General features: G+C 45.2%; 1 protein-coding gene across 7 annotated transcripts in view; it reads left to right on the forward strand.

Moving 5' to 3' along the window:
* The first annotated feature begins 474 nt into the window (after positions 1-474).
* brsk2a (BR serine/threonine kinase 2a) overlaps positions 475-14,002 on the forward strand; it is a 146,690-nt gene continuing 133,162 nt past the window's right edge. For 6 of the 7 annotated variants that reach the window (XM_068602786.1, XM_068602789.1, XM_068602787.1 and 3 more), the window contains exon 1: positions 475-841. In XM_068602786.1, the coding sequence (XP_068458887.1) occupies positions 748-841 (94 nt within the window). In that variant the 5' untranslated portion in view covers positions 475-747. The remainder of the gene's footprint in view (positions 842-14,002) is intronic. The other variant, XM_068602784.1, reaches the window with a different exon arrangement.

Below are 14,002 nucleotides of genomic sequence, written 5' to 3' on the forward strand. Positions count from 1 at the left end.
TGAAGGAGTATGCATCATGAAGGAACTTTAAACTTTACCTTATCTGTGGAAAAAAAAACACAACAGTCAGTTCAAAGAGTAGCCTATGTATATATGTCTTACAACACGTATGGAGGGGATCTTTAATAAAAGGTGGCAACATCTTAACAATGACTGACTTTGAACTGGTGAAAAACCGTAAAATAAATGTCATACACTATAATGTTATTATAGCATACCCCATATTGCTTTCAAATAAAGCTTAAAGGTTCATTTTATGTATTTGGCTTTAATCTCTCTCGATCACAACCTGCAACTTTTCTAAAAAAAAAAAAAAAGAAAAAAGAAAAAAAAAAAGGCAAAGATGCTCCAGCAACAAGAAACAGGGCGGCATCATGGAGCTCATCCGGCTCTGTTGTTGGCTGGATTCGCTGTCAATCATCCCTGACGGCTCCGCAGCACCTCCCACAGACGCACAGCGGCAGCGCAGTTTCAGCCGACAATGATTTGCAAGGCACTTGCGGCTTGTCTGCAGCGATAGGAGAAAAGAGGAGAGAAAGAGAGAACCTCACCTCCTCAAACACCGAGTGAGGTAGAGAAAAACGGAGAGAGAGAGAGAGAGAGAGAGAGAGAGAGAGAGAGAGAGAGAGAGAGAGAGAGAGAGCTGTGGAGTAAAAGGAAAGACAGCAGCGGCTTGGACCTCCAGCAAGGAGTGTTTAATTGTCTGCGCGTTATTGTAAAGTGTCCAGTTTCCACCACAGATTCGACATGTCATCGTCCGGTAAAGACAACAGCGGTGCCCAACATGCCAATTACGTGGGACCTTACCGTTTGGAGAAGACGCTCGGGAAAGGACAGACAGGTTAGTTGGGACAGCTTGCTCACCACAACCCTCTTTAATTGCACAATTTATTTTCGGAGCGCTCAGCGGCGAGTTGAAATTTGGCCGGCTGTGCGTGTGTGTGTGTGTGTGTGTGTGCGTGTGTGATAAATAACTAACCGCTTAGTTACAAACACCTGCCAAGCCTTGTGGGTAATTTTTTTTTTTTTGAGGGGGGGGTTCTTATGTCTCCCTGTGAGCTGACATAATCATTGTTCACACAGCGGGACTAGCGGGTGTGGATTTAGGAGATGTTGCTTTACATTGGCTTGGTGGGTGTGCGTTGGCGTTGGACTGGTTGTGTGTGTGTGTGTGCGTGTGTCAGTGTGTGTGGATGCCGTCCAACGCTGGAAACCATGACAGAGTGATGGGCTATGAAAAGGAACTTTTTGTGTCCCCGGTTAGAGAGTGTGTGTGCGTGCGTGTGTGCGTCCTGTGATTGGAGCACACCGCCGTTAATCCCGATTTGCCTGATACATTGATCTATTCTTAGTCCGCAGGCAGGGAGGAAAGCAGGCAGGCGTTTCTCCCATAGGCGCAGACTGCAATACGTGGGTTTCCTCCGATATGGACGAGCGGGGTCCAACCATGACAGATTACATTATGGGCCGCTCGCAGAGCTGGAAAGGAGCTATAGACTGTTCCACATTCATTCACCCCAGGGGATGTAACCGGGCTTCCTTAATAAGGAGCACATGCTTTATCTCAGCAGAGACAGCCATGACAGTGCAGTTTGTCAAAGTTGCATAGCACATGCATGGTGAAGGAGGATTCATTCTCTTTAATATTTCATGCCATTTCAGGTGGTGTGTGTGTGTGTGTGTGTGTGTGTGTGTGTGTGTGTGTGTGTGTGTGTGTGTGTGTGTGTGTGTGTGTTTCCTTCTCATACAGCAGTTCATCTGCGTTGTCAGCTTGAGTATAGTGAGAATCCTTCTGCAGTCAACTACAGTACATGCAGCCAGTGGAGCCATGTGAAAGGAGAGGCAGGCACAGCCCTGGGTAAAGGCAGAGATGGCAAGGGTGATGCAGCATGCCCCATAAGCTCACCACGCTAAAAAGAGAGAGAGAGAGAGACACACACACAGACAGACAGTCAGCGACTTTTCCCTCCTTTCCCCTCTCCACTAAGAGATTTTCCTCCCATCTGTTGTCTAAAATGTCTACAATAGGCGTTGCTTCTCCTACCCGGTCCAGCTGGTCATGCTGAGCAGCCGTGTGCGTGTAAATGAAACGTGCATTCTCTCAAACTGTTTCCCGAAATCTTCTCCTCTGTCACTTCATTCACCTGGCCAGACACCAGCGTTCATTAATGGAGTTTGTCTCTTTGCCATCCCCTGGTGTGTGTGTGTGTGTGTGTGTGTGTGTGTGTGTGTGTGTGTGTGTGTGTGTGTGACTTCATCATGCTCTTGGACTGTTGGATGGTATAGGACATTTTAGTCAAATCCCAAAACATGTTGCATCCATACTGAGTGTAGCTCCACTCTGCAGCGTGGGTATGACTGTGGTGTGATCTCACAGTGTGATGATGCAGACCACGTCCCACTTGGTTCTTTCATAACAAGTGCAGAATCAAAACACATTGCTTTGTCTCCCTTTCTCCTGCACCTCATATTTATCATTTGTGTTTACAGGAGGGTCTCTCATTCACAGCCAGACTCGGCTCTCTTTCAGATAGCTCTCAAGAGTGTCTAATGGCTGTTTATGGCGGTATTGAGCCGGCACTGTGGGCTGCAGAGTAGTACAGACGTTTAATGATATGGTTTCTCTGAGATCATCCACGGGAGCGTTGAGGCAGGTTGGGGTGCATTTTTCCTGCTAGCGGCAGATCTCAAAACCATGAAAGTATAGTAAGATACAGGTCAGCGTGGATCATGACTTGTGTCAAGCAGCTCGGCCCTCACATGGCTCCTCAATGGCCGAATTTCAATGTTTTCACCGAGAGGGACATTTGTGATGAGAATATATTCTTTTCAAATGCTCTGTGTCCGGTTTCTCTATTTTGTTTCCATGTTTCACATGTGGCAGCAATGACGAGGCCCAGCATTATGTTCTGTGTTCGAAAAATCATTTGGTTACTGGCATCTGTGTAGCTATCGTCCACGCCAAACCTATTCAGATTAATGACATAATATCCCATTCACTCATTAACCATTCGTTAATCTGTCAGATCTCTTTCCCGGGCCCCACGGAAAGGGTTGGCCTGGCAACTGTGCGCATCCAATGGGCTGAGCTCGATCATGAGTGGCAGCTGGGACCGTCCACTGGGCTAAATCTCCCGTGAGCTTCCCCAGCCTGCGTTTGGTTGGTATTATTAGAAGAGAGGAAGCGGAAGGCCTCTGGTTGATCTGGCTGTCCTGCTCAGAGAAGTGGTGCTCTTCAGTGTTCATTAAGTGATTAGGCCTTGTCCTGACACGCACGCACGCACGCACACACACACACACACACACACACACACACACACACACACACACACACACACACACACACACACACACACACACACACACACACACACACACACACACACACGCACACACACGCACACACACACGCACACTCGGCCACCACAGTGGTTCTGGTTTGGCTTCCTGATTTAATCCCCTGCACAGCCAAAGTCTCCTCAGGCTCTCACTCACGTGGCCCCAAGGTATCGTGGGCTGGCCCACTCCAGCGTAGCAACTTAGCATCTCAGTGTTGCTGTAGAAAATCCAAATGCATTGGTTACATGAACAGTTCTACAATGTATAGTGCACCGTTTAAGCAGTCGGATGTGTCCTTTTACCTTTTTGTTTTAAACATGAGAAAGTATCACTCAGTGTGTACCAGACGTGTCAGGTGTACGTCAATTCCCTCTTTGCCGTATGTGCACTGGGGCCTGATAGGGTCTATAGATTTGGAGTCCATGCATGGCTGGCTACTGATTGGGACTAAAGCCATAGAAACATCAAGGCCATTTTCATTGAATGGCAGAACCTGTGGGATGGTTCCTTTTAGGTCCAGTACTTTATGGGGTGCGAATGCCTCAACAGCTGAGCAGTTTCCTCATAACTCTTGCACTGTCACACTGCGAAATTGGCAATCAGCTTCTATTTGTGTTTAACCATGATTTAGCCCCATGTGTTCTGTGTTATGTTGTCTCATTCACTGTATTTGCCTCACAAGCCTCTAATGGCAACTTGACAACTGAGTTAACATTTTTTCAAACTTGGAACTCCCTTCAAAGGTCTGTATCACAGTCGGGTTTGGAGTAACAGCCTTTGTGTGTTATTGAATCCAAAAGTCCACATCTTCAGCTTTGTCAAACAAAGCTAAAGATGTGGACTTTTGTTTTTCCAGTGCAATGAGTTAAGATGGGTTGAATCACCGCTCTGTTCCACTAATGCGTTTGAAAACACTGCCGTGCGGTGCCTTAACTTTGTTCCTGAAGGCTGTTGATTAGTGGAATAGAGGCCTATTGTGTGGAAAACACTGTCTGCTAATCCAGTGTAAGTCCCTTTTTTTTTTTTTTTTTCCCAAGACTTGGATATTGACAGACTAAACGTTGGATGTGTGTAGGTTCCTTGATTCTTTGATTGACGTTTAGTGAGTGAAATCGTCTGTGCTTTGGGGGCTTTCATATTGACTGCTCATCTGACAAAAAGCTGTCTGTGATGTTGTGTCTTGCTTCCTCTTTCTCTGTTCACCGCTCTCTGTTTCTGTGTATCTGCCGGAGAGTTCTTGTTCTGGGTTCACCGGCCTTACAAGGCATCTAAGCCAGCATCCAGCTGTTTTTGTTACCTCCCTGTCGGCAAAAGGCCGGCCGGTTTGTAACTCTTACTGTGTGCTCGACTGTTGCAGCGTAAGAAACGGTGAAGGAAAAGCTCTCGTTTGTCTTTCTTTTCATTTATTTACACATGCACACATTACCTGGACTGTTCTGGCAGTCTGGTACATTGCACGGTAACGTAAAACCACTAATTCGACGTTGATTTATAGTTGGTGAGCCGGGCGTGGTTGATTCAGATCGATGGGCACTCCAAAAGATTTCCTGTCTGGAGGAAGAGATCCATACTGTTTCGCAGCACATGATATTCCTGATGATGACAAGTGAGTGGGCAATGCTCCGTCGATGGTGTCAATGAGAAACCACTTGGCAAATCCACAGAAACTAAAGGCCTCTGCGTGCTTATGTGTGTGTGTGTGCTGCTCGTGCGCGGTGCAGGTGCTCAAACTCCCGGTGACCTGTAGCCTCTGCACCATTAAAATAATCTTGTTACCCGCGTCGAGCTCAAACACAGGTGTCTATCTCCCCTGTGTTCGCAAGCTTACCCAGGAGAAGTCGGCAGCTTTGACCTAAAATAATCGAGTGAGGGGAAATAAATGAAAGGCTGCGATGGTGGACCCATGTTTCAGTGGGAGTCTTTGGAGATCGTAGTCAGAGAAGCCCTGACCCAGTGGCTGTGCCGCGCGGCTCCCAGCTGGGTAGCACCCTGTGTTAGCAAGCTGGATCAGAGCTGTAGAGCAGGGAGCCAAGCCTGCGTGATCTCAGCTGTTCCCTGAGCCCTGAAATGTATTGCAAATGGTGTATGCGTGTGTGTGTCTGCCCCTCAGCGGATGCAGACGGTATGCTGTCTATTTGTGAGATTTTATGAATGGTTAACTTCTAATGTGTATGCATGCAAGTAAGGGTGCCGATGCGTCAGTCAAGTCTGTTGGTGTGGCGAAGAAACTGTGCCTTCAGTACATTGAACCAGGACTTGGCCTGCAGTCTCTTCACTGTCTGGGACTTTTGCTGAAGTTATATAATGATGATGGTCTCTGTCATTTAGTGCTCCTCTCCTCTCCTCTCATCTGCCTCACTCCATCTCTCCCTCTCTCTGTCGCTGTTCCCCTGGCCAGTCAAGATTCATACAGGGATTCAGCCATGTGGTAAATCAGACAAGACCTCGGTGGAATTGCATCGATTGGGAGGAATGTATGTAGCCAACGATTTTCACAGATTAATGATGAGGAAAGAGGTGGAGAACCGGGAGGAGGGGTGGAGAGAGAATGATGAAGTCAAGGAGGAGGAGGAGAAGAAGGAGGTGGTGGAGGAGGAGTAGAAGAAAAAAATACTAAAAAAGAGCTTGAACTGAGTGAGCATGAAGCGATCTTGAATCTTCCGACTACGGCGGATGTTATTAATTAAGGCAACGTATTGATCGTTCTCTTCATTATCTGCCCCTCCTCCCGGATTTTCATCTCTCTATTGCTGACCTCCAGAGGAGGAAAGGGCTCAATCTTTCGATGTGAGGTCAGTGAATAAGTGAAGGATTGCCGAGCACAGTCCCAGCGGCCGACCACGAATGAGCGTGTGTGTTTAAGTGTGTATTTCTTGGACAGGCCCCATCGCATCCTATTGGGATTCCTCTTAACTCTGAGCATCCACTGTCAGTGCTCCTCCGCCGTGTTGTACAGCGCGGAGAATCAGGTTAGAACGGCATGGTTCTCGGGTCCAACACACACCACACACACACACCACACACACACACACACACACACACACACATCCATGGTCATAGGAACAAAATCTTTTCCCTTCACTCCATCTTTCTCTCCCTGGCGCTGAGTATCCGCGGCCCTTCTCGGCCGCTGTGTTTCGTGTTATCTGTTATCACCTCATGATATTCAGGATTTCACAGTGCTAGTTTTCCAGCGCAGCAGAGAGAATGTAAGAAGAAACGCAGCGTTTTTCTTTTCACCTGCGCTCCAAATTGATACATTTATATATGACTTCACACTGTTGCTAAAAGAAGACATGCCTGCCTCTGTCTTTGTGCACTTTTGAGGCTGCCAGTCGGCCATTCAGCCGGCCACTAAGACAGCTGCCTCATTTTTTGGGTCTTTGTCAACATGGCCCGTTTAAGACGTACAGTATATTTACCGTCTGTGCGCACAGCAGTAGGCTTAATCAGCCCGTTTCTCTCTCCTCTCTCTTACCCAGCTCAGATTAACCCTTGCTGAGCGCCTGTCTGGCTCTGACTGTGAGAACGCTGAGTTGGTTGCCAAGGTTGGTTGTCTGGTTGTCATGGTTTCCCTGCTTGTTGCTTGTTCCCAGTCTGCCTCGTGAAGAAAGAAAGACAACGCTCTCTGTCTCTCTGGTGGTCACATTTCTCTCTCGCTCTTTTAAGTGCCGGCAATCCGAAAGTTGACATCGTTCTCTGTTGCTCTCCGTGCGGGCGAGTTGTCTTCATCTGACTTCTGTCTGTTTCTCTGCCTCGTGGCTCCGTGCGACTGTAGGACCGAGTGCGTGAACGAATGCGTGACCGTGTGTGTCTTCACATGTGTGCGCTGCATGTGTATGTGTGTGCATGCTGTGTGCTTGTGCGTGTGCTCAGACATAGGGTCATGGATCAGACAGGCTTGCCCTGCTCTGTGCTCTGCGCTCTGCGCTGTGTTCCCATTTAAATCTGGGAGATTAGCACATGTGGGGAGCCTCGGCTTTAGTTGCTGTCAGCTCAGCTAGCCTTGGCAGGCTGTCCTCAGATCAGGGGGGAAGCTCTGTGCTCATCCCTGCATTGCTGTCTGCCCTGCTGTACCTTATCCATTAACGAATAGATGGGTGGGCCGGTGACCTTGACTTTGGTACAGTTTTCTAACTGCTGCGGCACACTCATACAATTCGCACGGCCTCATTCGTCACAGGCCTGCCTGACGGCATCTTCTTATCAACATTTATGTTTTTAATATGGTGGAATGTTTTCTATCATTTCAATATTTTACATCATCCCAAAAAGCATTATTTGCGATGTGTAGAATTTTTCCTTTTAAGAAGCTGTACCTGTTGGTATATTTAAAAACACATTTTCTTACAGTTTCCCCATTTCCCCAAATTGAATATTTATTCACATAGCGAGACAACACGTTTGTGGTTTAGTCTCCAAGTATAGAACGTGCTGAAATTTACATATTGAGCCAACTTGTCCATTTCACTTGGGACGCCTTTACTATTACAAAAATATCACTTTGGAAGTTTTACTTATTGAATTATTACTGCATTTACTGAGTGGCTACAGTGAGTTTAAATTACACAAAACCACTTTGCTTCAGTAGACCTGCTGGCAAACTCCCCTTAGACTGTTTTCCAAGAAGCAGTACATGAATGAAAATGTGCGCTCATTTACTATGTGCAGTGCATCCCAGATGGCAGAGGCAGGGTAATTGTGATGCATTCAGAGTTTTTCACCGCCACTCGTTCTGTTGTCATCTCTTTAGGCTGAAGCACAATGTCGCCCATGCCTGAAACACCTGAGATGCGGCTTGGCATGTGAAGTGAAGCAGACAGCCCTCAACGAGATTAAGTTAGATGAGCATGACTGGTCACAAACCAACAACCTGCGCTGGCTGCTTGTCTCTGTGGCACCGACTTCTGACACTTGGCCGGACTAAAGAGAATTAGCACTATATTAGCCAGGTTGCCTTATTTTATCTCAGCTGCGAACATCAAATAGTTATTCACAGGGAAAGGAGGAGGACAGGTTCTGTTTTCTGATGACGTTGGGATGTGTTGTTGCCAGTTTACAGAAAGACCACCTGGATCACAGGTGTCACTGCATCAGTGGTCCAGCCAAGACAAACTGTTTCTTCTGTTTGCTTTTCCTGGGGTGCTTCTTCATCAAAGAATGGGTCAGTGCAGTGAGTCTGCTGCCATGTCAAATCCTCTGAATGTATTAGGGGGAACCGGATCACAGGGAAATGTCATAGTTGAAGCAGAGAGTGTAGGAGTCTTTGTGTTTTCCCCCATCGGGTCTGAGTTGTAGGTTCAGTCTGTGCTATTGTCCTCCAAGTCTCTGGCCTGGTAGTGCTGTACTAGTTTGTTAAAGCAGTTCAGCTTTTAATACGGGCGGCACACTTTCCCATTGGGATTGTTCCCTTTTTCTGTTGGCTGACGGTTCTCCAACAAGCATTCAGCTTTTCCCCCTGTTATGTGATGTAACCTCTTTTTAATGGTCTGCAGTATACTCACAGTATCTCTTTAAACATTCTGGATTCATATTGTCTTAAGCATCACCCAAACTATTTTCACTGCATTTAATTTCCACATGCTCTCATGTGACCTAACCAGAAATTGTGCAACTATTTTTTTTTTAATCTCATTCGTAACTTTAAAAAAAAGCCCATATGTAGTTTGTAATAAATAATATGTTTGCTTTTCTCTTCAATTGGCGAAATCCAATTCCATACTGCTGTGAGGTAAGAAGCTGTGATGAAGGCCGAATGAATAATCCATCAGAGAAATGACCTTTTACAACCCAGGGTTTTGGGGACAAAAAATGTCATTTCCAGCTGTCAAAGGCACACTTGATCTCTTTCTTCTTCACTGGTTGTTTCTGTCTTGGTTATCTTTTAGGTTGCTTTTTTTCCTGACTAATGGAACAGGTGATGGAGTGATTAAGGGAAAGAGCGATAAAGTAGGCGAAGGTTTCATCTCTTTATCCCAGATGGTTGACTTTTAAAATTCATCACTAAAAGCTGCTTATTTCTGAGCTGATGTTGCTGCTGCGTTTATTTATTTTTTTTGCGCCGTGTGTGTGTTGTGTGTGTCTGAGTGCTGGTGCTTTAGTGTGCACCGTGTGCTCCGGTTTAACGGGCTCTTTGCAGATACATAACAGCGTCTGAGAGCTGTAACTCATGGGACGCGGGTGAACATGAGAGGGACGGAGAAGAGGGGGCTCACAAAAGGAGACCGTTTCTGAGTGAGAAAAAGAGTCACAGCAGTAAAGCATCTCTCAGGGTCAGTGCCTCTATTATCATTCAAATCCAGCCCACACAACCACACAGTTGCGCACATGCGGTGCAAAAAAACAAAAACGGAGGCATGCACACTAACACAGACACAGGAATGTGCTGTGCAGCAGTAGAGGGGATGCTGTTTAGACTCTACAGGAATCCCAGCGCTCCCTCTGACTGCAGCAGAGCTCTGACGTCATCAGTGGAGGAAATGCACCCACAGCAGGAAGAACTGCTCACAGTACAGAGCTGGAGGACACACACACACACACACACACACACACACACACACACCATGCCTTTAGGACATTTAGGAAGCTGTTCCCTCTACCTTTCACTCCTGTCCTCTGCTCAACCTCACAAGAGTTTACCTGTCAGTGCAGGCACTTTTGCAAAGTGTTTCTTTCATACAGTCAGTTTATAGAGAGCTGTGTTGATGGAGCTGATGTAGTGACTTGCACGTATACATGTTTGTATAAACTAGGCTGCCTCAATGCTTTGATGTGAAGAGTCAGTAGTCATAGCAACACAGAGACACATTTTCATGCGCTATTTCACATACTGAGGGCACGAGTGTGGCTCCGCTCAAGTATGTTATTATTTTTGGTTGGTCAGCTGTATTTGCTGATGTATTATGGTTTGTATAATGAGAGCATGAATGTGAGCCAGTAGAGCCCATGTCCATTTGCCTACGTCTCTACGCACGCAAGCTTTTGTGGGTTTAAAAAAAACAACTGATGACATATGCAGCCCTGCGTGTAGCACCGCATGACTCATGTAAGTGTCTTATTATGATCATTATGATGGTTCCTTTTCTCTTTGTGTAATGCGCTCGCCACCTGTTTGCTTTGCTGGACGTGCAGTTGCAGCTTCCTCTGGGACTGGAGTGAAACACTTTTGAGCTGCTCATGTGTTTCTTTGTTGAAAGAAGAGCTAAGAAAGTGTTATTCTCTTGTCCCGACTTGCTTCTGCAAGAGTGAGATTGACAGATGGTTTGTCCTATCACCTGTCAAGTGTTGGTTTCATGTAACAAACCATCTGGCGGGTCAGGTTGATAGACTGCATCATTCAAACAAAAAGTGATGACATTATTTTCGGGTCATATGTTGAGGAGGACACCCCGCCTCGCTGGTTTTAGAGTTGATGAAACTGACTTCCTGCCTTTTGAATTGTGTTTATTACAGTCAACATATGACAACGAAGACGGAGAGGAACATAGTCCGTATTGACTAGTATTCATTATGAACAAAATCACCTGATAAAACAGCCAAACTACTCTCCTGATGTTTATTATGGTTACCTTAATAGACACACAGCAACCTATTCCCTCTTTAATATCTCTGTATCCATTATCCCACTTTTACGACACATCTTGTTCTTGACTCATATTCCTCCTGCTTCCTCGTTTCCATGCTTCCTGCCTAATGGAGCTATACCCCATGCAGCCTCCAGGCCTCCTACTGTCATTCTGCTCAGGTAGAGCTCATTTCATGCGGGATGATTAGATCTCATTGGCAGCGATTCATGGCTGGATAAGCCAGAGTGTCGTGGGCCTGCATAAAAGCAGAAGGAATTCAATTAAATCTCTTCATATACTCCCTTGAAGTCTCTGCCCATCTACACATAACGTGGCAGAGTATGACACATACTGTATGCATGTACACTCATTTCCCTCGTTTCCCATTCAAAACAAATACACAAGCAAGCGTGAAGGTAAAAAAAAACACAGTTTTGATACAGTAAGCGTTCTTACGTGCTGTATATGCTATATTGGCTTGTATGGCAACAGCTTACTAATTATCCCTGTCCATTCTTTCATCTCATCTCTTTCCCACTGTTTCCCACGGATCAAATAATTGTAGTATTGAAAATAGGAACTCCGCACCCAACCGTTTGTGAGTATGTGTTAAATGATTAATTTAATGTGACAGCAGACTATCGTGGTACGTCTTATGGAATAAGCAAATCCTGCGTTGGCTTGATGGGCCGGAGCTTGTTATTGAGTGTAAAGAGTGATTGAAGCAGAATGCATCATAATACTTCATGTAGTCAAACCGCAAGGGAAGATGGCAATAGTAATTGGACATTGATATCAGTAAAACGTGTGTGTGGCTGTGTAATTCTTTCACATCTCATCATTAAGTTTTACGTTGTTTTTTTTTCAAGTCTCACAGCATTGTGGATGCCAATATTATATAATGCAATACTTGCAGTAATGAGGTATTCCATAGTTTAAAAACATGTCTACATGTCTGCAGACTGAACAAGATAAGTAATAACATAACATAATTTTGTATTGTGCTTGTGATGTGTCTTGTATATATAATGATGGTTGTTTTAATGTTAGATTTTTTCCCCTCTACTAAAGTCCTTTGTCTTAGATTAAGGTAAATAGATTGAATAGATAAGTGTAGGCCAATACTCCATTCCCCCTAATGGGAAATTTAGAGGGATAATTGATTTTTACGAAGAGAAATCAAAGCTGTCTTAAAGGGACAATGTGCCGCCTTTTTTTGTGGATGTCCAATCAGTGCTGATAGTTAATGTCGTTCACTGAAGAAATAAATGACTCAGAGTTATATTGAGCCAGGAAGCTGTGGCTACACACACCAGGCTGAGGTGCAGGTTTGCTTTGATGAATGAAAAATAACAAAAAAAAAGGAATACCCGTCTGAACATACATCTAACCAGAAAAATACAATTGTAAGTTTTCTAAATTTAGGTTTCTCTCTTAGACTGAACAAAGACAAATTGCTTTTTTGTATTGTGGTAAAAAATATTTAATTCAAACTTGGAAGAAAGCAAGTACAACTCACCAAAACCAATATTTAGTTAGTCTTTCCAACGTTCCAACAATCAGAAACTCTGGTTTGGTTAGCACAAATGTCCCACGCCATCTCTCTCTCTGCGACAGCCGTTTTCAAGTAGCACTAGTTCCTCCATAAGAACAGATTTTGCAGCCGCACACCCGAGACACAGAGAACACAAATGCAGGTGTGTTTCACACTATATGCTTAACTCAGATAGGTGGAGGTAAGGTTGAAAAGCAGCACAAGTTCCCTGTAAAGTTTAGTTGGACTGAGGATATGCCTCATCTTCCTTCCTTGGTGTAGTTGGCTCATGTTTCTAAATGCCTGTAAGCTTGTGATTGTGCCTGTACTTGGGCTGATTAGGCTACCATGAGATCTGAATGTATTACTGTCTATGCCAGTGTCATTATACTTCAACCTCTTATATTCACTCCTTAATGAGACTTCATGAAATATTCAAACCTTTACCTGAAGGAGTTCTGTGTGTTGTGATTTCTTGTGTGTGCGTGCCAAGCTCTGTATTCTTGCATTACCCTTGTCTGCTTCCTACTCCCTGATCAGCACTTTTTGATCTCTCTCTTAGCACTGACAAATACATCTAGACAAAAGACAGTTTGACACAAGAATACATTTCCACGCACCTGCGCATAGACAGGATTTGAGTCGGCATAATGATGTGTTATTCCAGATCTTGCCCTCCTTGCTGATGACGCGTCCAGGCAACATCAGGCTCATTAAGCCCGAGAGAGATGGGCTTGTTCCTTGGGTGTGTGTTAGCCTTACCCTGGGCCTCCTCTCTTTTTATTTATTTCTCACCCTCTTTCTTTCTTTGTCTGTCTCTCCCGGAGCCCAACACTAGATCAAGCAGACCCTTTAATTAAAAGACACATTTTCTCTGCCCGAACACACTATAAATAGGCCGAGGACACAAACACAAGTGCACACATGATACCAGTCGCCTCCTTTTCTAAAAAATATACAGTAGGATTTAAATCACTCCATGAAAGGAGAGCTGAACTTTGAGGACACCACGTGATTCCCCATGCTCTTAATTCTCCCACTTGTCCAAGAGAGGTAGTTAATATACCCCCCTCGTTTTGTTTGACTTCAGGAGAAGACCTTCCCTGCTGCCCTTGTCTCCTTTGAAGAGCTCTTTAATGAAGTGCTCTTGTTCCCTGTGAATTATACTGTAGCAGTTTCAATGTCACGTGTGTGAAGTCCCAGGTATGGGGCCACAAAGATGAGAGATTAGTACCAAGAGCTCACTGAGGCCGGCCCATGGGGCCTGGGATGTGTGTCTAGACTACGGAGTAATTCATTAAGCGAGTCCCAGGACTCGCATCAGGCCTCTTCTGGTTTACAGAGATGTTTCCTGCCAGACGTGGCCCTTGCCTTTACATGTGCCTCACACACTCTGATGCCTTTCAGTGAGGCTAAGATTGGTTGGTAAAAAGAGGGAGAGATGAGTCTGCTATTAATGTAGCTGTATAGAAGCAGTCCCGTATAAAGTGATTACTGATCTCCCTTTGGGCGCTTTCACAGCTTAATGGCCGAAGCAAACGAATGGCACTCGTTTTTATAAAAA

This window comes from Clinocottus analis, unplaced genomic scaffold, assembly GCF_023055335.1.
Source record: "Clinocottus analis isolate CAN_PGR_092001 unplaced genomic scaffold, fCliAna1.0.p SCAF_6, whole genome shotgun sequence".
Taxonomy (NCBI): domain Eukaryota; kingdom Metazoa; phylum Chordata; class Actinopteri; order Perciformes; family Cottidae; genus Clinocottus; species Clinocottus analis.